Below are 20,692 nucleotides of genomic sequence, written 5' to 3'. Positions count from 1 at the left end.
TCTGTGTTTAAGGAAATGAATTAATATGTTATACCTGCATTAACTCGTTAAGAAAACTAGATAAATGTTTTATTCATCAATTGATGTTTTTGATCAAACATTTTGAATTGATAAGGACATAGATGATGTGTTTTTCATTCAGCATGTAATAAAAAACAACTGTTCATAAAATAATTTCATTCCGATAACTACGACCAAGTTCTTTGTGCGGTAGGACAATTGAGTTCAAAACTAATAAACCAGAAGGTACTTGAACATTGGAGCCTGAAAGAACAGAAAAATAAAAATATATTAATTGGCCTACAATTAACACTCCGTTAGTCAAAACTCACCTAAAACGGTTATAGAGGGATTAAGTTTTCCATCTTTATTAAATAAGGTCTGATTTTCCATTTTGGCAAATGCTTTATCAGGATTTGGATCACTTGGTGTTCCTTCGATTCTAGTCCAACATCCGATAACTGTATTATATCCAATGATGGAATGTAGGATCAATGAATGATCACCAATCATAGCATCTTTCAAGATAATTGATTCTTTGATCCTGACTCCCGCTCCAACTCTAACGCCTGGGCCAATAGTTACATTCGGCCCAATCTAGAGAAGTAGAAAATAAAAATAATGTTAGTTTTTAAATTTCAAAATTTTCTCTATTCGAGTACCGTTGCTGTAGGATCGACGTCAGCTTTGGAATCAATCCAAACATCGCCAATAATTTCGGGTCCATCTTGCGACTTGGCAGATAAAAATTGCGATTGATTTTCTTTGTACAATTTCAGATAATTTCTATTGGCATAAATTGCTGAAGCAGATGTTTTCACCTGACACCACCACTGATTGGTATGGAAAGCGTAAAGATGATCAGTTCCTGCTAACCTTGTTAAAATGTCTTCTTCTAAGCTCAATATTTCAGGTAGATCATCATTTGTTTTGCTTATATTGAGATCAGAATAATCATCAGCATATCTTTCGTCTCCAGTTTCCGAAGTATTACTTTCTTGTTTGGCTTTTATAACCGCGGCAACTTGATTGAAAATATTCAAGGGACATAGATAGACACCACAATTGATAATGGTACTAACAAAAGTGGACGGTTTTTCAACAAAGTGAAGAATCTTATGAGTTTCTTTTTCTTCGACAACACATCCATAATTTAATGATTGTTGACGAGTTGCTTCAGTCACCATCACAGTCATGGCCCCTTCTTCAGACTTAGGAATGGAACGATGGAAATTCAACATGGCGGGTAGATTAAAATCCCCACAGACATCACCATTAATCAAGAAAAATGCCTCTGGATTGTGTCGACATATTTGATCTCTAAAATGATATATACCACCACAAGTACCCAAAGTTGTATACTCTTGTAAATATCGTATGTTTACATTATATTCGGCCATCATGTTCCGTATAAATGAATTTAAGGAATTATCCACTTGATAGTAACCCAGAAGAAATATTTCTTTCAATCCATCAACCTTGGCACAAGCTTCAATCAAATGCTGGACCATAGGTCTTCCACCAACAGGGAATAAATGTTTAGGAGTGTCAAAACTCAATGGACGGAACCGAGTCCCTGAAAATACGAAAATTATAACATGCAGCAATTAGAAAAGGTCCAAACTCGACTCTACGCATAAATATTATCAAAGTGAAATACAAACCTTTTTGAGGACCACCTATTAAAATCACCGCCTTGATCATTATGCTGTAAAATATTTGAGTTCCTTTTTTCCCCGAAAATTTGTAGCTTAAAAATTTGAAGTTTGGTACATCAAGTCTGGTCAAAATGAAAATATGCAAAAGAACACTTGTAATTAAAGTTTTCTCCTCTAAAATCACTGAGTAAACTTACCGGTGAAAAAGTTGCAGTATAATCAATAATTAGAAGCAATCATAGTCATCAAACTTTAAAAAGGGTGGAAAATGAATGAGATGCACCAATACGAGATTAGCAAATGGTAAACTAAAGGTGAAAACCAAAGAATTTACAAGAATCAATTAAGAAAATGAAGTATTGAATTTTGATTATGCATAGTTCTAGGATAGTAAAAAAGAAACGTTGCCAATCACGACATACGTGTAACAATCAAAATAAACTGATGACAATCATTAGTCAGATAGAGAGTCTCTTTGAAAGAGAATCACTAGATTCAAGAGCAATATATAGATGAGGTGTTCATCCAACATCTAACCATTAAAATTTCCTACCTTTATTGCACATTTAATTACATTTTTGAAAATTTTGGCTTGTTAAACAATTTAATATTGGCAATTTAACACAAGAATCAATGAAACTGAAAATTGTATAGAAACTATCATCTGACTACATCACTTTGTGTCAAGAAGGAGCTGTTCTTCCACATGTGGCTGTTATTGCTTAGTTTCTTTTGTTATTTTTTCTCTCAAACTGTGTAGTCATTTCTTATTCTTTATATTAGATAATTTATTAATTAACCGGTGAACATGGTTTTCCAAAGTGCACAACAAGCAATTGGTCGAATGGATAGCTTTCTAATACCAAGTATAATTTTAAATTTCATGCTGAGATGGTTAATATCGCGGTTCTCTTACTCAGGTAACTTTCTTTATATTCATTTTCTTTGCCCATTACTTTCTTATTATCTCAAATCCTACTAATTATTCAAATTGTCTTTTTCAGGAGCTCGTAATCCTCCGCTGTATGGTGATTATGAAGCACAGCGTCACTGGCAAGAGATTACTTACAACTTGCAGCCATCAGAATGGTACAAAAATTCAACTGACAATGATCTTCTCTATTGGGGCTTGGACTATCCACCTCTTACAGCTTATCACAGTTGGGTTAATGGATTCATAGGCAAATCCATCAATGAATCATGGGTCAAACTTCATACTTCAAGAGGAACACAAGGATATGATCATAAGATTTTCATGAGAAGTACAGTTTTGATTAGTGATGTAGTCATCTATTTCACCGGCCTTATTTACTACTTCATGGTTGTGAGGAAACCTCTTAAACCACGAGAAAGAGGAATGCTTGCCACTATTGGCCTGATGTATCCAGCATTGATTCTCATCGACCATGGGCATTTTCAATACAATTGTGTCAGTCTTGGATTTACTGTTTGGGCCGTGGTTATGCTTATGAGCGGCAGATATTTCCTTGGTTCTGTTTTTTACTGCTTAGCACTCAACTATAAACAGATGAGCCTCTATTATTCTTTTTCGTTTTTCTTCTTTCTTCTTGGAATTTGTTTCCAGTATCCTAATCGTACTAAAAGTATGATCACCTTAGCCACCATAAGTTCAGCAGTAATCATGACATTTATAGCCTGTTGGTTCCCATTTATTTGGGATTCTGAAACTTTTCTATCAGTTGTTTATCGCCTGTTTCCCATATCAAGAGGACTCTATGAGGTAATTCTAGTTTTCATGTGTATTCATTATTCAGTATTCATTGCATTTTTGATGACCATGTCTAACTCGTTTATAATTTTCTCATCTACAGGATAAAGTTGCAAACATATGGTGCTCGCTTGAAGTATTGATCAAACTCAAAAGACTCGTTTCAGCTTCGAATATGGCCAAAATATCTGCTATAACTACATTGATATGCCTTTTACCGTCAAGTTTTCACTTGTTCAAGAACCCGACGATTAAAAATTTCATTTATAATATGGTGAATTGGACAGTTGTTAATCTTTTCTACATATTTTAACACTTTTTTCATTATTTTCAGGCTGGAACATCATTGATTTTCTTCCTATTATCCTTCCAAGTTCATGAGAAAACTATTCTTCTTGTCGCTTTGTAAGTTTGAAATATGACTCCTTTTTACCCAAACAACATTGATTTTTCAACTGTATCTTCTTTTCCAGGCCTGTCACTCTGTTGATTCACGAACATCCATTTACCACTTTGTGGTTTTACATAATATCAACTTTTAGGTATGAATATTGAATATTTTCATCCACATCAATTCTGGTTCGAATGTCTTATCGAGAGATGTTGTTACTAATTTGAAAAGAAGCTCATATTTAGATTTTTTTGGCAACGTTTGATGTCTCTTTTAATGAATTTAATTTTGACATGCATTATGTGAATTCGTAACTCGATTTTGATTCTTCTTATTTTGAGATCTTTTTCATCTCAATTTGACAAGCTTTAAGAAAATTTTTATTAATTAAATGTATCTTTTCTATTCCACAGTCTTCTTCCATTAATGGCCAAAGATGGTTTGATTATGCCTTCATTAGCACTTACCTGTTTCTCATTGATCATTTATGTTGCCTTTTTCCGTGATATGGGACTATCTGTTGATTTCAATCTTGTTCACAAAGCCAGAACCATAATATTTGTTTCTTCCATCTGTGGATGTCTATTCTTAACACTGGCGAGCACAATGTTGAAACCACCATCAAGATATCCACACATTTATATTCTTCTCAACTCCATATACAGTTGTTTCCATTTTATTGGATTCACCTTTTATTATCATTATTTACAATTTTATGCTGAAGAACCTGAGCTTTTCAAAGTTAAAGGATTATAGATATAAAAAGCAGTGTCTTTATGCAAAGCTCGTCCTAAATTTATAACGCGAGACCAATTATATCACATGGGTGATATAACAAGACTCTTTTTCATATCATCATTATATCCATCGATTAACTAATTTGTGCAATTTTTTGTACACAAAAATCAAAATCATTTCAAAACTCATACCGTTAGACTGCCACATTTAAGGTTTATTTAAACTTTTATAGAAAAATGTTAATCATCAAAATATCAATAATTGATAAAACAATATTCAAACTCCTATTCATTGATTAATTCAAATTATGTTTTCAATTTTTTCGCTAAATTCAACTTATATTTGATCAAAATTAAAGTCTCATTAGTTTATAATCATTACAGACAGTTTAAGGATAAGAATTAGTTTTTTTGCTAATTTGAGTAATTGTGTTCCCACCGAATGTAATTTTTCAATAGTTTCACTTGTGTTTGTTCAATCAGCAATCAGAATTTGATTTTTTTTGTTAATTTAGTAAAATTTAATTCTTTTACTTTTACGAAGCGCCATCTGTAAGTTCATTTTGATATGTAATCTTGATAAGAACGCCATCTTGTATTGATTAAGGACCACTTTCATATGAGAAATCACATGTGACTTCTGATCGTGAATTGAACAATATTTGTTTAAATTTCATCATGTATAAAGTAATAGTCAGATTTAAATCTCCGTTTAACGGTGTGACTAGGAATCTTTCGGTGTTTAATTCTCTATTTTCAAACACAGCTTCTTCAACACCACCGCCAACTCAAGAAGAAGTTGAGTCGCAAGAGCCAAATGAATTACAAGTGAAAATTGATGGTCTCACTAAGAAAGTGGAAGAAATCGATGATAAATACAAACGAGCTTTGGCTGAGACAGAAAACATGAGGTATTTAGAACTTGATGATTTCATATTCCTTCTAACAATGCTAGTAATTTTATACTGACAGTTGATTTTCCATATCTTTAACTTCATTTTCAACAGACTACGAATGATGAAACAAATTGAAGATGCTAAGATTTTTGGTATTCAAGGTTTCTGCAAAGATTTATTGGAAGTTGCCGATGTTTTACAAGTAGCAATCAAAAGTGTTCCTCGAGATCAAGTGAAAGACGAGCATTTCAAGTCTCTTCTAAATGGAGTAGAAATGATGGAAAAAAATTTACAAACTGTATTTAGACGTCATGGACTGAACCAAATCAACCCACTCGGTGTTAAATTTGATCCAAATGAACATCATGCTATGTTTGAAGCTGTAGATGAATCAAAAGAGCCTGGAACTGTAGCTGTAGTCACCCAGATTGGTTATAAACTTCATGGTAGGACAATTAGACCGGCAATGGTTGGAGTAGTCAAATCCACAGAAAAGAAAGACGATTGATATAAATTCAGCTATTCAAAGATGCATTAGTTAATTAATTGAAAGAAATATAAATTGTATTTACTCGAGTTGGTTAATTTTTAATACACAAACTCTATTCAACTATGCTATTTTAAGTTTATTTCCCAGCGGTTACCCTAATTGAGCCACTATATTGAAGGTAGCCAGTATTTTATCAAATGGTTAAATTGTATCCACTGAAACTGTTTTGAAATTGGGCAAATTAATAGTTGCCACTGGGGTTCCACCCTCGAGTTTAAATCTTATACCTTCTCTATTAGGGATGACAGAAAAGGATGAAGTGCTGGAAAATCAATCTTTGAGAGCTTTGATTCGAGCTAAAATCGATCCATTTCACTTCCGATCTGATATAACTTGACCTTTAAAGATTCGAGTACTCGAGAAAGAGCGACCGGCCTAAAATATACAAAAATAACGACGAAACCGACTGAAATTTTACTCAACCATTTCAGTCATCAGTTGAAAAGAAAATCAAATCACGGAATCGATCCCCGAATAAATCTCATTTCTAGTGCTGGTCTAATTTTTTCTATCTTCAGGTCGAGCTGGAAAATCGTGAATTCTGTCATCTCAATTCTCGATACAATATTTTAACCGGTTATTTTCTGGTTACGAATTTTTTCCGCTAAACTTGAAAATGAAATTTTTTCATCTTTTCTATTGCCATCTATAAAGATATTTAGAAAAGTTTTTTTACTTTATCATCTTTCTTTTCAAATTTGCCTCTCAGTTCAACCACGAAATAACCGGTTACTCTTTGACCAAAGAGCACAATCGATTACGTTAGAAACTCGATTACTTTTCCCCTCTAACAAAATAACCGACTACCAGTAACCAATCGACCTCTTGCTATACCGAGGCGTCATCTGGTGCACAAAAAAATACCGAATATTATGAAACAAAGCTGCCATCTGTTGTCACATAAACAATCCTTGAAAATAAAACTCTCGATTTACTTACAATAAAACACTGATTAAGGTGACGAGGGAAATCGAGCAACTTAGATATCACCGCTTTAGCTTCTACACTGAAAATAATGGATTCTCTGGATTGCATACAATAGATAAGTGATCAGTAAAGTTTCCAGATAGAATGAATTTGATTGAATGTTTAATTTTGATCATTTACTTGCACAGATACATTTAATGTAGCAGCGGTAACTCTTTGGTTACTTCACTTTGAAACAATCAAATAGTCTTAGTCAAATTATCTTATTAGGCTAATTGCGGCTTATTTCATCTCAAAATGGATATCAATGTAAATCTGAATATTACATTTTAGGATTTCTTATTCTGAAGATTTTTTTCTCATTTGAAAACTTACCATTTTAAATGTGGATTGATTGTATCCTAATCAGCAAGAATAACTTTATGAATCAGTCAAGATTGGGGATTGAGATGATAACGATGATAGCTTATCCTTTGAATAAGTTGGCTGTTGCAGTCAGTTGATGTATAGCCGTGGTGAAATGATAAATGTTGATGGTTGCTGTTAAATAGTGTTTTGATGGCATCAATGTTGATGAAGAGACGGTAAGGGTTGATGATTTTACTGTTACTTGTCTTGTATTGATTAAGGACCACTTTCATATGAGAAATCACATTTGATCGTGAATTGAACAATATTTGTTTAAATTTCATCATGTATAAAGTAATACAGTCTTTCCTCACTTAAGTTATAATTTTTGTGGGTTAAAGTACAAGCGTTTTATCCAAAGATGTCACTGTTTGTAGCCGCTTTGGTACCAGCAATTCTTAATTGTTTGAGTTGATAAATCATTCCAACTCTTTGATATAAACTTAATAAATCAACCTAACCATGTTGGTATCTAAAAACACACTGACCATCATTTCAATTAAACTATTCAAACCCTATTGGTATTACCTAGGTAGTTAAACTCTTTAGTTTTAACCTTTTAACTTCAAAGCGTCTCAAAAATATCTATAACTTAAGTGAGGAAAGACTGTAGTAAGATTTAAATCTCCGTTTAACGGTGTGACTAGGAACCTTTCGGTGTTTAATTCACTATTTTTAAACACAGCCTCAGCAGAACCGCCAACTCAAGAAGCTGAGCCGTAAGAGCCATCATCATCTAATCATCCAGCAATAAACAATAACTTCATCAAACCAAAAAAAAATTTACTTTTTACATTGCTTTAGAATACGGATTTCGTTTTTCCTGTTAGAACGTGGTTTTATAAGAAACCCGAATTCCTAGAAAGCTCAGCCTTTTGAGTTCGTGTTAATCAAATCATGCCCACCATTAGGTCGTTAAATTTCTTTTAGAACCCTTTCCGTTTAGTTACAATTTCGAGATAAAAATTTGACGTTACTGTGATCATTTGTTTTCACCGAGAAAGATACAGTCAAATGAATCTGAAAAGAGCCAAATTGTTAATGATCGAACTAACAAAATGAAAATAAAAAAAATGGATCAACAATCCAAAGTAACCTTTAATTTAATCAATAACTAAACGACGATTAACTAGGCAGCTCAATGAGACTAATTGTTATTTAAAAAGACGACAATTAAAAAGGGAACAATCAAAATGGTTAAAATTGTCTTCAATTTAATTTTTTTGTCCAATTTTTATTTCGTTTACATTCAATCTCAAGTTACTAACATTGAATCGAAATTGTTACTCTTCATCTTCCATTTTCATCTTGATCATCTTCATCATCTTCTCTGTCATCTTCATCTTCAACTAACAAGAAATGAAATGAGTTTGAGTTCGTCAAAAATTGTCCACCAGATGGCGCTTCTCTTCAGAGGTCCACCTTCATTCGGTGAAAGGTCCGCCTTAAAAAGACTCCGCCTTTGCTATTCGAAATGTTTCCAAGTTGAGCTTTTTACTTTTGACTGAGTTCTTGTTTTATTCTATAGATAATCAGTTAAAACTGTTGTTAAAGACGTTGTTGTTGCGAAGGAATGATGTGATGACCACCATATAATATTATATGAACAACAACAACAACAACAACAAAGGTAGCAACAACAAACAACATCACCAGCAACAGCGTCAACAGTAACACCACTAACCCTTACCGTCTCATCATCAACTTCACCATCATCTTCATCAACCATTGATACCATCAAAACACCAGTTAACAGCAACAGCAATCATCAACCATCAACATTAACCACGGCTATACATCAACCTAGTGAACACCATAAATTGTATCAAAAAAACACAAAACCATCAACGATCATCTTTAATTGTTTGCAACATAATTTACGGATAATCCATACAAAACCTTCACCAACCTTCATTACCATCAAAAGTTTTCTTCATTTATTAGTTAATTTTTATTATTATTATCTATTATAAATATATAAATATTGTAAAAGGTAAGTTATGGCCATGGAGCATCCTTACGATCCGATGACGACCCTTCAATACGGTCCTTCGGTTAACTATGGCAATGCAGTCCATGGTTATCAAGGTAATCATGTTATGGGAACAGACATAGTTAAACGAGATAAGGATGCAATTTATGGGTAAGTTTGACAAATGAATTTCATGAAAATATTCTCAATCTAATTTTTCTTTTCCTTTTTTTCAGACATCCATTGTTTCCGTTACTTGCACTCATCTTTGAAAAGTGTGAATTAGCAACCTGTACACCTCGAGACTCGGGTTTATCAAGTGGGGATGTGTGTTCATCGGAATCATTCAATGAGGATATTCAGGTTTTTGCCAAACAAATTCGCACAGAGAGACCCTTTTATGTTCCCAATCCGGAATTGGATAGCCTAATGGTTCAAGCTATTCAAGTGTTACGCTTTCATCTATTGGAATTAGAAAAAGTTCATGAATTATGTGATAACTTTTGCCAACGTTACATAAGCTGTTTAAAGGGTAAAATGCCCATTGATCTTGTTATCGACGAAAGGGATATCAAACCCGATTTAGGGGACAACAACAATAACTCCTCTTCCAATGGATCTGGTGGACCAGCAGGAGCTGGTTGTGGTGATCCAGGAGGAGGAGGTGGAAGAGGTGCATCAAACGGAGGCCGAGGCGGCTCAACTGATCCTGGTCATCACTCGGATTCAGCATCAACTCCTGATCAGGTAAAAAAAGCTCACTTTTCAACTAAAATCTAACACTAACCTCAACTCACTAAAACACAGCCAACCGATAAAACCTATCAACATTATCATTATTATTATTACCGCGTTTCAAATGGCATCACATTATTAACATGTTAACATCTAACATGAATAAATTCACAGTGAAACGCGTAAGGTTAGCGTAAATACAGAGGTCAGGGTTAACGCAATCAGACATTTTATAACAGTAAATGAAAGTACCAATAAGATCGAACTTTTCAGTTTTCTATTTTTTCTTCTCCCTTCAAATTTGATATCAACTTCAGTAAATTCATGAAAAGAGCCATTCACTCAAGACTTTCTGTTCAATGAAATGTTGAATAAAATGAAAATGTCAATGAAAGTTGAAATTTCATTTGCAAGTTTTTGCTAAACGTGCTTTTTTCGCCTTTAGACTGAAACCTTTCACACTGCTTTCCGTCTTTTCAATGTTTCCTTAATCTTACCTTTCTCTATCACCTCTTCCATGGGACATGATTATCTCTTCATGAAACCCATAACTATATCATCACAATTTTTTGCTTGTTTCAATTAAAAATGTTCAACTCTTCAATATTTCTCAATGTTGACGATTAACTTTTTTTGCTCATTTTCTTGATGAAAATCTTTCGTAGTCTTGGTTACTACATCATCATGATCATCATTTTCATATCTGTTTCCTTCATTGAAAACTGAAGGTCACATGATTTCAATAATGATGATGATGAGCACGACGCAAACGAGAAAACTTGAAATAATCCAAATAGCATGCTCAATTTTCAATTGCGTTTGTCTCTCTCTCTTCTCTCTCTCTCTTTCATCTCTTCTTCATCATCATTTTTTTTCTCTCTGTGATGATGTGATGTTATAGGACATTTATAGGGTTGGAAACATTAACAGCAAGATGAAAATGATGACGATGATGAGAATGATGATCATTATGAAGAAGATTATATTTGCCATCTTCTTTACTCTTTTCTCTTCTCACACATTCGCTATCTTCAGTTGTGTTCAAGATTATATGCGTTCATTTTATCGATTGTACAGTTCATTTCCGGAATTGAAACTTTTCCTTTACTCCAAGATGACTCTGTATTTGAATACAGGTTCCAATAGGCAAGTTAAGAGTCGATGGATAATAATAATTATATCATGATAATAATGTTAACAATGATGATGATAATAATAATGATAATGAGATTGATAATAACCAGTTTAGTTAATTTTAACCATTTTTTGTTCATTTTGACAGTTTTTCTGAAAAGTTGAATGAATGAAGCCTTTGAACGGCTAAAAAAGCATTAGCACTTTCCATCAATGAATATTTCAGAGATAAATGTTCAATGTTGTTGATAAAAGCTTGTTGAAGCGTCTAGAAGCGTTTTGGATCAAAAAGTCAAGAGCTTTCACTGATATGACACAAGCTGGACTGTCCAGTTGACTGTGTGTTATCACTGTTCAACTCTTGTCACACTAGAGGATGAATGAGGATGGACAAGAAGAAAAAAAAGACTGAACCAAACACTGAAACAAAAAGTTGAAAAATGCTGCGAAAATGAAGAAAAAGTTTTCTCTCTTTTTGCTTGTTGCTCACTTAACTATTTTTGTGTCTCTTCCTTTCATCTTCATCTCCTGTCTTCAATCATGAATGATAAATGGTTTTCAATGAATACCATTGGTAGTCATACCTGGTTCACTTGATAGCGTAAGAAGAAGGAGGAGGAGGGAGGAGAAAGAAAATCTTCTCTTTCCTTTTCTTCTTCTTTCGCCTCTTCTGTGTGTGTGCCTCTAGCTAAGGTCATTGGGTTTGCGTTCCCTTGACTTGAGCTACTTCTAGTTTGGTTACCTTCGTTAGCCTCTTTCAGTCTTGGGAAGAAGAAGAAGAAGAAAAGAGAGAAAAAAAGGAAAAGTGTTTCTTCTTCTTGTATGATGTTCCTGTTCAAATTTGTGTGATAAATTTATTACAAAAAGAAAGGAAGAAGAAGAAGAAAATATGGAAACAGAGAAGACAATTTTCTGATCATTGACAAGCTCAAGGAAATTAAAGCAAACCAACATCATCGTTATCTCCATCAGAGTCACCATGGCATCATCACCGAGCAGTGAAACAAGTTTCAATTGGAATTCATCTCAAGATGATTTTGTTTACTTTCATCTTTTCTCATCTTCCTTTACCTTTCAATTGTCTTTTCACTTCAATTGGAAACATTTGTGAAAGGAAAAATGTGATCACCAGATGACCAAGGATCATTTCAATCCTGAAATCGCTCAAGAATTAAGATCTTTGCCTTTTTACCAGATAAGAAAAAAATGAATTCCATTCTCTTGTCACTATCAATTTATTTTTCCGTGTTTTCATCATCACCATCATCAACAGCAATATAATCTTCACTCCCTTTTTTCCACTTTTTTTCACCTTTTTGCTTTACTTCCATAATCTAAAGGAAAGATTCAATAGAAGGACAAAAAAAAGATGATCCATGATGATATTTTGAAGGATTTAAAAGATGAACAGAAGGAAAAAAGACGATCAACAAGACAAACTTTATCCTCTTCATTCTCAACCTTTCCTCTCCCGAGCCTAATTTCATGTTATCTAAGTTTTTCAAGTAAATTTTCAACTTATCTGTTCATGATACTGATGATTTATTTTCACCTGAACCAACAAAAATGAAATATTTAGTGATTCAATTTTCTGTTGCAAAACTAATATTAAGGATAACATGATGATAATATAACTATGTCATTCACTTATAATCTCAAGTTTACCTTGAAAATTGTTTTACCAGATTAACAGTGTTAATCTTTAATTCACCATTTACATAACAATTTATAATTATAATTGCAATTATCCAAAAATCTAAGTCAATAAGTTCATGTTAACCATGTTTACTGGAAAAAACAAACAATTTTTGTTCCAACTAAATCTTTTTAATTACTTTTGATTGTTATTAAATATTTAATTCTCGTTTCTTTTAATGATTAGTTAATGATGAAAAAAATGTTATCAATGAGAAAATGAGAAAAAAATTAAATTCTTCTCTGATTATACATTTCAGATTTTTTACTTTTGGCTAAAAACAAAAGCTAAAGTCATGGTTATGAGTTTTTCTGGATGTTGATTGATGGGCTCATCAAAAGGTGATGAAGATGATGATGAGGATGGAAAGTAAAAAGGGATTTGACCTTTCATTATCTCAATCATATCGCTATGATAGAAAGCATTTTAATGTTAATCTTCTTTGCTGGTCAGTTAATTATAATTTTTGACCAGAAATGATGAGCAACATTGAAAACATTGAAACATTGAAACTGAAAAGGAGAAAAGGAGAAAAGTTTCAAATTTAAATTAAACCTCAAGACGAACCTTTTAATGGACTCAAGCTCATTTGAAAAGTGCAGAACGGACTAAGTCGACTGATCAGATCTTTGGTCGACTCAAGTTAACATCCATTGTGATTAGGAAAATATTGTAAACAAAATCACTTGATTAGTTATCAACCAATTTACCGGTCATCATCATTAAAATAATTTCTAGAAATGATGAAACTTGAGATTGGATTCTGAAAAGCGTTTTGACGTTTTGAAAGTTTCTTGATTACTTGTTGAATTTTTGTTCATAATTCAATTTGCAACTGTCCTTGAATGTGATGATGATTGGTTTATAACAAGTAAAAATGTTAATCATAGTGATGTATTGATGCATTGTAATACACAATAGAGGGATGGAAAGAACTGGTTACTGAGTTTTCCTCAAATCTACGAAAAGATTGTCTAGAAAGTCATTTGATGTTCACTTTATTGTATCACATTCCCTCATCATCATCATCATCGAATCATCGTATCTTCTTGAGTTGCTTATAATCACATACAAAGAAGTGTAAACCATTTTCATATAGAAGACAAGAAGAGAAGAAGAAGAAGAAGAAAAGTAAAATGAAAAGGAAAGAAGAAGAAAAGTAAAGTGAAACTAACAATTGCAATTGCTCTTTTCATCTTTTCCATCTTCTTCTTCTTCGCATCTTCTTCCTTCTTCTTTGCATTATTTGACGCTTTGCCTTTTCTTCATCATCTTCAGCATCATCTTTGCACGCAACATTTCAGATAAGCTGTAACAAAAGCAAACGCTTTTGGTACCATATGAACAAAACTTTTCCTCTTCTCCAGCAAAACTGTTAACTAGAGTTAACCTTCTGTGTTCCTCTCTTTTATGTATTTTTTTTCGTGGGTCCACAACTTTTAAAGGAATGAGCATTTCGAGGACAAACAGTGTTAAATGCTCTTCTCATCGCCTTCATCTTCTCTCTCTCTTCATTTTTGTTCTTGCAAATTCAACAAAAGCATTTTGCTTTTTTTTCTCATTCATTTTTTTTCTCTCTTCGCCTTCTTCCAGCTTGAAAAAAAGTCTTTCTGATGTTGCCTTTTATATCTGAATATTTGCTCAAATTTTTACCCATTTTGTCCTTTTTGTGTTCAACTCATTTTGTATCAACTTGCTCAGTTGATCAGCTAATCTCTACTTTAAAACATTGCTAATCATCCTCAATCTGTTTATTCACCTTTAAAGGTTTTACTATCAAATAATAATCATAATGATATTACCTTTTGTTGCAAGAGTTAACATTATTTTGTGTAAAGAGGATTAACTCTCATTTTTTTGCTTTGTTTGTTTGCTGCCACAGTGCCGTGAATAAATTGAACCTTTTTTCCAGCGCTCTCTCCTCGCTCTTCCCTTGTTCATTGTGTACTTTTATTCACTTGATTGAATGATGATTGAGCAGATTATTAACAGGATATATTTTATTCATATTCATTCAGATTAACTTTACTAGTCTGCCTAATCCAGTTAATCAGATACATTTTACTTACCATTATGATCATTATTAATACATTATTATACCTTCCTTTCACTCAATTGAACAATAAAAACAAGAATCGTAATCGGAAAAGCCAATGAAAGAGACGAAAAGACAAAAAGACAGATTCAATTAAATTAACTTCAGGTTAACCCTTGGAACTTTTTGCTCATTTTTTAATTTTCCCTTTTAAACTGATGATTATCTGTGAGCAAGAAAAATATGAAAAAAGTGATGATAAGAGCAAAACTCTGGTACCACACCTTGAAGATGAAAATCACCGCGCCTAATCCTAATCATGGTGGTTAATTTTGGTTCTCAGGTAAACATTTTCTTCTCTCTGATCGATATTAGGTAAATGTAGCCTCTGATGATCTAATGGAAATAAAGGCAAGGAACAAATGATAATTTGAACAAAATTGCTGATTGTTTGTTACATGAAAAACCATCGCCTCTCTTTACCTTCGTCATTCACTTTTAATCATTGAATCAGAAATGATGAAACATGTTGATATATCGCTGGTTACCTAGTAACTCTTTGCAGTCCAACAGTGAAAACAACAAAAAAAGGTATTTTTGTAATGAAGAGGATAACACACTTGAAATTGAAGTACATCATGAGAGGCCCGAATGAAGATGAGGATGAGAAGGAGAAGAAGAAAAAAGAGCAGCAAGATTATTCTAGTTTATTCATTAAGTTTAACAGCTTTTTCAAGTGGCTAATTTGTGTTAGTTAACAAATATCCATTATTTAGTTGCTCAGACTAAACATTGAAATTGAATTTAAACACGATTCTTGTTTCTTGTTTCAACATTCATTATACTCTTTAGCACTTTAATGGCACTTTCATATCATTTTGATATCAACTTTATATCAAAGGCAACAAAGAAAGCCATTTTTTTCAATTTCAAATGTAAAACTGTTTGTAACATTGTTCAACCTTTCAACTTTTCATTGAAATGATTATTCAATTAAAACCTTGAACCTCTATCAATCCTGGATTCATCCTCATCAATATGTAACCTTAATTTAATCTAATTGATAGTTATTTAAACGGGAAAGGCTAAACATCTGAGTAAAAATATTAAAATTATGAATGAACAAAATGCAAATAATTATACATATTGAAAGGGAAAACCTAATTTTTTGATAATTTGAATCATCCTCATCATTAAGTAATCATTAAATGATCCTTTTAATTCATAATAATGATGGATAATTATTGATGAATTTTTTCGTCTAAAAACAATTATGAAGGTTAATTTAAAAGGAACGTTATTGTCAGTAGATTTCAATGAAGAGCGTAACTCTGTATCGTAATCAAAGGTAATTACGATTGTGATTATGGTGTGTTACCGGGTTCAGGGGAAAATGTTACGAGTGGAATTGAGTGAGGAAAAAGGATTTACACTGTTGATGGTTAAATAAAGGAATGGAAAATGTGTGTCAAGCATTGCCACTTGACTTTTCATAATTATCTTCATCTTCTTCATCTTCTCTCCTTCTCTTTGTTTTATTAATATTTATCAACTGTTGGCCTCTTCAATGTTATCAATATCAATTGGTGTAAGATTAACTTGGAAAAGCTCATCAGGTAAACTGTTTGTCGGCAAATGTCGGCCTCTTTTACCTTCATAACTGTCAACAGGATACTTCTTTAAGAATAAGCTTAAGCTTTTCACCTTTTCTTCTCTTGTCATCCCTCTCATCTTGAGAAGGATGACAAGGGAAAAGAGCAAACATCATCATTCGATTCATCAGATTCACATCATTTTTCGTTCCTTTTCACTTTACCTTATTTTGCATTATTGTTCAATAAGATTTCAAGACTACTGTTGATAAAGTTTTGTCTCATTTCGATCCAAGTTTTTTACTTCAAGAATTGATTCAACCTTTGATTAATTGTTAGCGATCCCATGTCTTCATGATGATCAACGGTATCGATGAAAGAAATGTGAAACAATCTGTTTGAAAATAAATAGCAATAAATTAGTCAAGGGTAAAATTTTCAGCTCAACATTTTTGTTGAACTTTTTTTTCTCTCTCTGCTTCTCCTTGTGACGAAAAGATGATGATTTAGAGTAAAGAAGAGACAAGTTTTTTAAGATAATTGAAAGTTTATTTTCAATAAAGTTTACGTTAACGAAAATACGAAAGATGAAGAAGAAGATGAAGAAGATGTTGAAGCTGATAAATTGACTGTAACCTTGGTTAACTAACGATAAATATAAATAATGAAAAGATAAGCGAAAATTTGTTTGAAGGGAAAAAACGATTTCAACATGAGTCTATGATAATTACTGTTGACAATATTTTTGCTCAACATTTTTCACTGTAAACCACATTTTTGAAACAATTTTCAATTCTCGCCATTTCGCCTTGAAACTTTGTTTCAAGAAGTTCCAAAGCTCACAATTGGACCAACTTTGAATTTATAATGCAACTTGTTTCCAGTTGACAAACGACCAAAGTTTACCTTCAACTTACAAGAAAATGAAATTTCTCAATTCTCTTCATCAAAAATCATTGGAATTATTTTTGCATGATGAATGTTGATTATAAACCATTTTGCTCCATTTACCCAAACAATTTACCAACTGTAAACTCTAATCATCTTTTGCCGTTTCCTTAATTAAATCTTTGCCTAACCTTATTTCAATGAGCATCTTTGATTGTACACAAAAAGGCAAAACATTGGCTGAAATGAATGAACACAAAAATGCTTGATGCTGATGATGATTATGATGATGGCGATGAAACTCCCATGTTTCTTAATCTTATTCACTCTCACTCTTTCCCTTCACTTTCTAATCTCTTAATATGACCTTCTTAAATTACCACTGATTGAATTAATTTCAATTTCAATGAGTATAAATGAGAGAAAAAGCAAAGTAATACAACAAACGCTTGTAAAAAAAGGCAGCAAAGCAAACACGGCGAGAGAAAACAAAATGAACCTCTTTTTTCGGTTCGCCATTCTCATTCTGATTCTCATTTTGATTATCATTATTTCAAGCCTGAACCCAAATATAAATATATATTAATACACACATGATATAAGTGCTTGTTGAGGTTGCTTGTTTCACACTTGAAATACTTACCTCACGTTATCTCAATGAATTTTAACTTGTTATTTAGTTTTGTTTGCAGCTCTTACTTTCATCTCTAATACATTATCATCTCTTTACAATCACGTTTTACCTCAGCCTCATCCTTGTGTACCAGTTTCTTGCCCATCTTCATCTCCTCCATCCCATTATCATTTACCTTCACTTACACTGTTAGTGTTGCACTCTTTTACCTTATTGTTCAACTTTTTTTTTCCTTATTTCATTTACACCATTTAATATTGTAACAGAGTTTCCATTTTTTTCTCATTATCACCGGCAATCTTCATCAACCTTGCAACGAGTAAAAATTCAATTTTCACTGCGAGTTCATTAAATTAAATCAACACCAGACTCGCAAACAAGAAAGCCAATCTTGAAACGAGCTGGTGATGATTATGATGATTGAGATAACGATAATAACGGGCCAAAAAGTAAAAAGTTGCAAAAAGTGTTTCATTGCAAATACTTTTTGTGAACCAATCAATCAGATAACTCATTTTACTAGGTAATAATAATGATAATAATGATGATAATATTAACAATATTCATCGAAATAAAAGCCACACACAAAGTGACAAATGGCAATGATAATGATTATAATAAAGGTAATAATAATGGATAAAGAAAAGGTAAAACTGGGAATTGATAAAGGTTCACAGTTTATAGCAAAATGATAGTTATAATGATAACCTTGTTAACCATCAATTGAAATGTTATAAAAATCACTTTTCTGTTGGTTTTTGTTTAAAAAAAAGGTTAACCTTTTTTGCTCGACCTCGAGATGCGTTGAAAAACTTTTGGAAGAAAAATGATGAAACTAATTACATTGGCCCAGGTGAAGACAAAAGTGGGGCAAAAATGCCGAGATAACTGCAATTTTAAGGGCAAAAATGAGCGAAAAACACTTTTACTGTTGTTAACTGGTCAACAATTGTAATAATATTGTATGAAAACTTTGCTTGTTTACTTAGTTGATTGACATTTTTATGACCTGCTTAACATTGGCTTACCATTTGTACAAACGATAGCAACGAAGCAACAATGGCAACAATTAATATTCACTGTAATCTTATCGTCCATTGACAATTATGGGTAGAAAATCAGAATTTTTTACTTTTCTTTTTCTTCTCAAAATTATTTTTTTTCTCAGATTCAAAGTTCTTTCTCTGTTTTTTTACCTTTTTTTTGTTTACCAAGGTTTTCAGGTTTTGCTGCAAAAAAAAGGTAAAAATTACTCAACAGAAAACTTGGAAAATTAATTTTTTTTCTCTTCATCATTTCTGACCTTGAAACTGAGAATAAGCTGAAAAATTTTGAAATGCATTTGTTTTTATGATAAGTGTTAATTTTCTTATGATTTTTGCCTTTTTTATGGAAAAAAAAGATTCACTTGAATTTCGTTAGCAACTTCGTTGCAACGTTAGCTACGATTTGTGTTTTTGCATTTACATTTGAAAGGAAATTATTGAAAGTAAAAAATGCAATTTAATCAGCTATTCAAATCACATCGACAATCAAGTTCGAGTTTTTTTCTTAAAAATCATTTTCTCTCAAAAACTTTCTCGTTAAAATTTTTGCAAAATTTTTGATTTAAAAATTTAACCCAAAAAATGGGGAAACTTTCAACCTTATTGATACAAAGATGACACTTTGAGGTGCATTAAAATTGTTAACAATGAAGATTAGCAATGTTTGACAGGCATTTCAATTTTACCTGGAAATATCAATAATTGCAGTTCTAATCGTAATCAGACCTTAATATTGAATAGACTATTAGTTAACAATAAAACATTTAAATGTCAAGCGCATTAAGCTTCTTAAGATTAAGAGGAAAAGGTTATCATAAGATGATGATCATGACAAAAGAATCGCGAATTATGATCAAACAAGATGATGATGTGAGTGACAAAAAGACCTCACATGAGACAAAAAGGAAAGGAGGAGATGAAGAAGAGGAAGAAGAAGAAGAAGTCTTTATCCTCGAAGAACAATATCTTTGGCCTTTTCTTATTGCTAATAGGCTTTCGGTTTCAAGTCATTCTCCTTGATGATCATCTTTGCCTTTATCTTCACCCTCTTTAACCTTTTTGGTGGTTGCATTGAAACTGTCCCATAGGCTTGGTTCCTCTCTCTCTCTCTCTCTCTCTCTCTCTCTCTCTCTCTCTCTCTCTCTCTCTCTCTCTCTCTCTCTCTCTCTCTCTCTCTCTCTTCGTATTTTAACCTCAATTTTTGGTCATTTCAAGCGCACCTTTGCCATCCTTGCCTCTAACCCAAGCTTAAGTTTAAATGTGACAAAAAGTGTTTCAACCTTTTATTGGCTTTTATGGTTCTTCTTTCATCTTTTTTTTCTTCCTTTTCTTCCTTCCAATCTCTTTGTTGTAAAACTGAAAAGTGTTTACCATCGCACAGTAAAAAGGGAAACATCGAAACGGACAACAAAAAGAACAAACGAAAAGCCAAGTTTACGCTCAATTTTACCATCTTTTCCCTTCTTCCCTCAACCTTCGTTCAACTTACCTCTGGTTATCTTGTCCTCCTCAACCTCCCCCAACCTGGTGTAGAGTCTTTTCGCAAATTGAGAGCTTTCAAATCCATTCGCAGTAACTTGCTAATTTTGGAAAAAGGATTAGGATTAACAAAAATCAGGGAAAGGTTCAGTAAATGCTTTTGTTGTTTCCGAAAAAATCTTGCG

At 32.6% G+C, this 20,692-nt stretch overlaps 4 protein-coding genes across 7 annotated transcripts in view; 3 read left to right on the top strand and 1 right to left on the bottom strand.

Annotated features, from left to right (window-relative positions):
- Positions 1-39: 39 nt before the first annotated feature.
- On the bottom strand, positions 40-2,357 carry Gmppa (GDP-mannose pyrophosphorylase A). 2 transcript variants are annotated; one of them, XM_015930427.3, is made up of 6 exons: positions 2,212-2,357; positions 1,856-1,966; positions 1,665-1,780; positions 663-1,576; positions 333-597; positions 40-264 (listed from the first exon to the last, which is right to left on the bottom strand). In XM_015930427.3, the coding sequence occupies exons 3-6, from the start codon at positions 1,702-1,704 to the stop codon at positions 164-166; spliced, it is 1,320 nt and encodes a 439-aa protein (XP_015785913.1). In that variant the 5' UTR covers positions 1,705-1,780; positions 1,856-1,966; positions 2,212-2,357; the 3' UTR covers positions 40-163. The 2 variants fall into 2 exon arrangements, with proteins under 2 accessions (XP_015785913.1, XP_089123474.1); XM_089267348.1 differs by lacking the exon at positions 2,212-2,357 and having other exon boundaries at positions 1,856-2,074.
- A 46-nt stretch (positions 2,358-2,403) lies between these two features.
- On the top strand, positions 2,404-4,896 carry gny (ALG6 alpha-1,3-glucosyltransferase garnysstan). The gene is made up of 6 exons (XM_015930416.3): positions 2,404-2,578; positions 2,663-3,399; positions 3,491-3,661; positions 3,722-3,792; positions 3,861-3,929; positions 4,192-4,896. The coding sequence occupies exons 1-6, from the start codon at positions 2,467-2,469 to the stop codon at positions 4,532-4,534; spliced, it is 1,503 nt and encodes a 500-aa protein (XP_015785902.2). The 5' UTR covers positions 2,404-2,466; the 3' UTR covers positions 4,535-4,896.
- A 260-nt stretch (positions 4,897-5,156) lies between these two features.
- Roe1 (grpE protein homolog, mitochondrial Roe1) lies at positions 5,157-6,021 on the top strand. Its single transcript, XM_015930403.2, has 2 exons — positions 5,157-5,426; positions 5,523-6,021. Exons 1-2 carry the CDS (start codon positions 5,194-5,196, stop codon positions 5,917-5,919), a joined length of 630 nt encoding a protein of 209 aa, XP_015785889.2. The 5' UTR covers positions 5,157-5,193; the 3' UTR covers positions 5,920-6,021.
- Positions 6,022-8,814: 2,793 nt separating this feature from the next.
- Positions 8,815-20,692, top strand: part of LOC107363191 (homeobox protein Meis1) — a 53,678-nt gene continuing 41,800 nt past the window's right edge. For all 3 annotated transcript variants that reach the window (XM_015930392.3, XM_015930385.3, XM_015930378.3), the window contains exons 1-2: positions 8,815-9,439; positions 9,505-10,015. In XM_015930392.3, the coding sequence (XP_015785878.1) occupies positions 9,297-9,439; positions 9,505-10,015 (654 nt within the window). In that variant the 5' untranslated portion in view covers positions 8,815-9,296. The remainder of the gene's footprint in view (positions 9,440-9,504; positions 10,016-20,692) is intronic.

Source organism: Tetranychus urticae, chromosome 2 (genome assembly GCF_039701765.1).
Source record: "Tetranychus urticae isolate SD_2017Ah chromosome 2, NJAU_TeUrti_SD_1.0, whole genome shotgun sequence".
NCBI lineage: Eukaryota > Metazoa > Arthropoda > Arachnida > Trombidiformes > Tetranychidae > Tetranychus > Tetranychus urticae.
This window is presented reverse-complemented; position numbering and strand designations above follow the sequence as displayed.

Coding starts and splice junctions, on each gene's coding strand:
- Roe1 (XM_015930403.2), top strand. CDS start 5,194: ATGTATAAAGTAATAGTCAGATTTAAATCTCCGTTTAACGGTGTGACT. Junction 5,427..5,522: donor GCTGAGACAGAAAACATGAG/GTATTTAGAACT, acceptor CATTTTCAACAG/ACTACGAATGATGAAACAAA.
- Gmppa (XM_015930427.3), bottom strand. CDS start 1,704: ATGATCAAGGCGGTGATTTTAATAGGTGGTCCTCAAAAAG. Junction 598..662: donor ACGTCGATCCTACAGCAACG/GTACTCGAATAG, acceptor CTACTTCTCTAG/ATTGGGCCGAATGTAACTAT. Junction 265..332: donor TCCCTCTATAACCGTTTTAG/GTGAGTTTTGAC, acceptor CTGTTCTTTCAG/GCTCCAATGTTCAAGTACCT.
- gny (XM_015930416.3), top strand. CDS start 2,467: ATGGTTTTCCAAAGTGCACAACAAGCAATTGGTCGAATGGATAGCTTT. Junction 3,400..3,490: donor TATCAAGAGGACTCTATGAG/GTAATTCTAGTT, acceptor TCTCATCTACAG/GATAAAGTTGCAAACATATG. Junction 3,793..3,860: donor ACTATTCTTCTTGTCGCTTT/GTAAGTTTGAAA, acceptor CTTCTTTTCCAG/GCCTGTCACTCTGTTGATTC.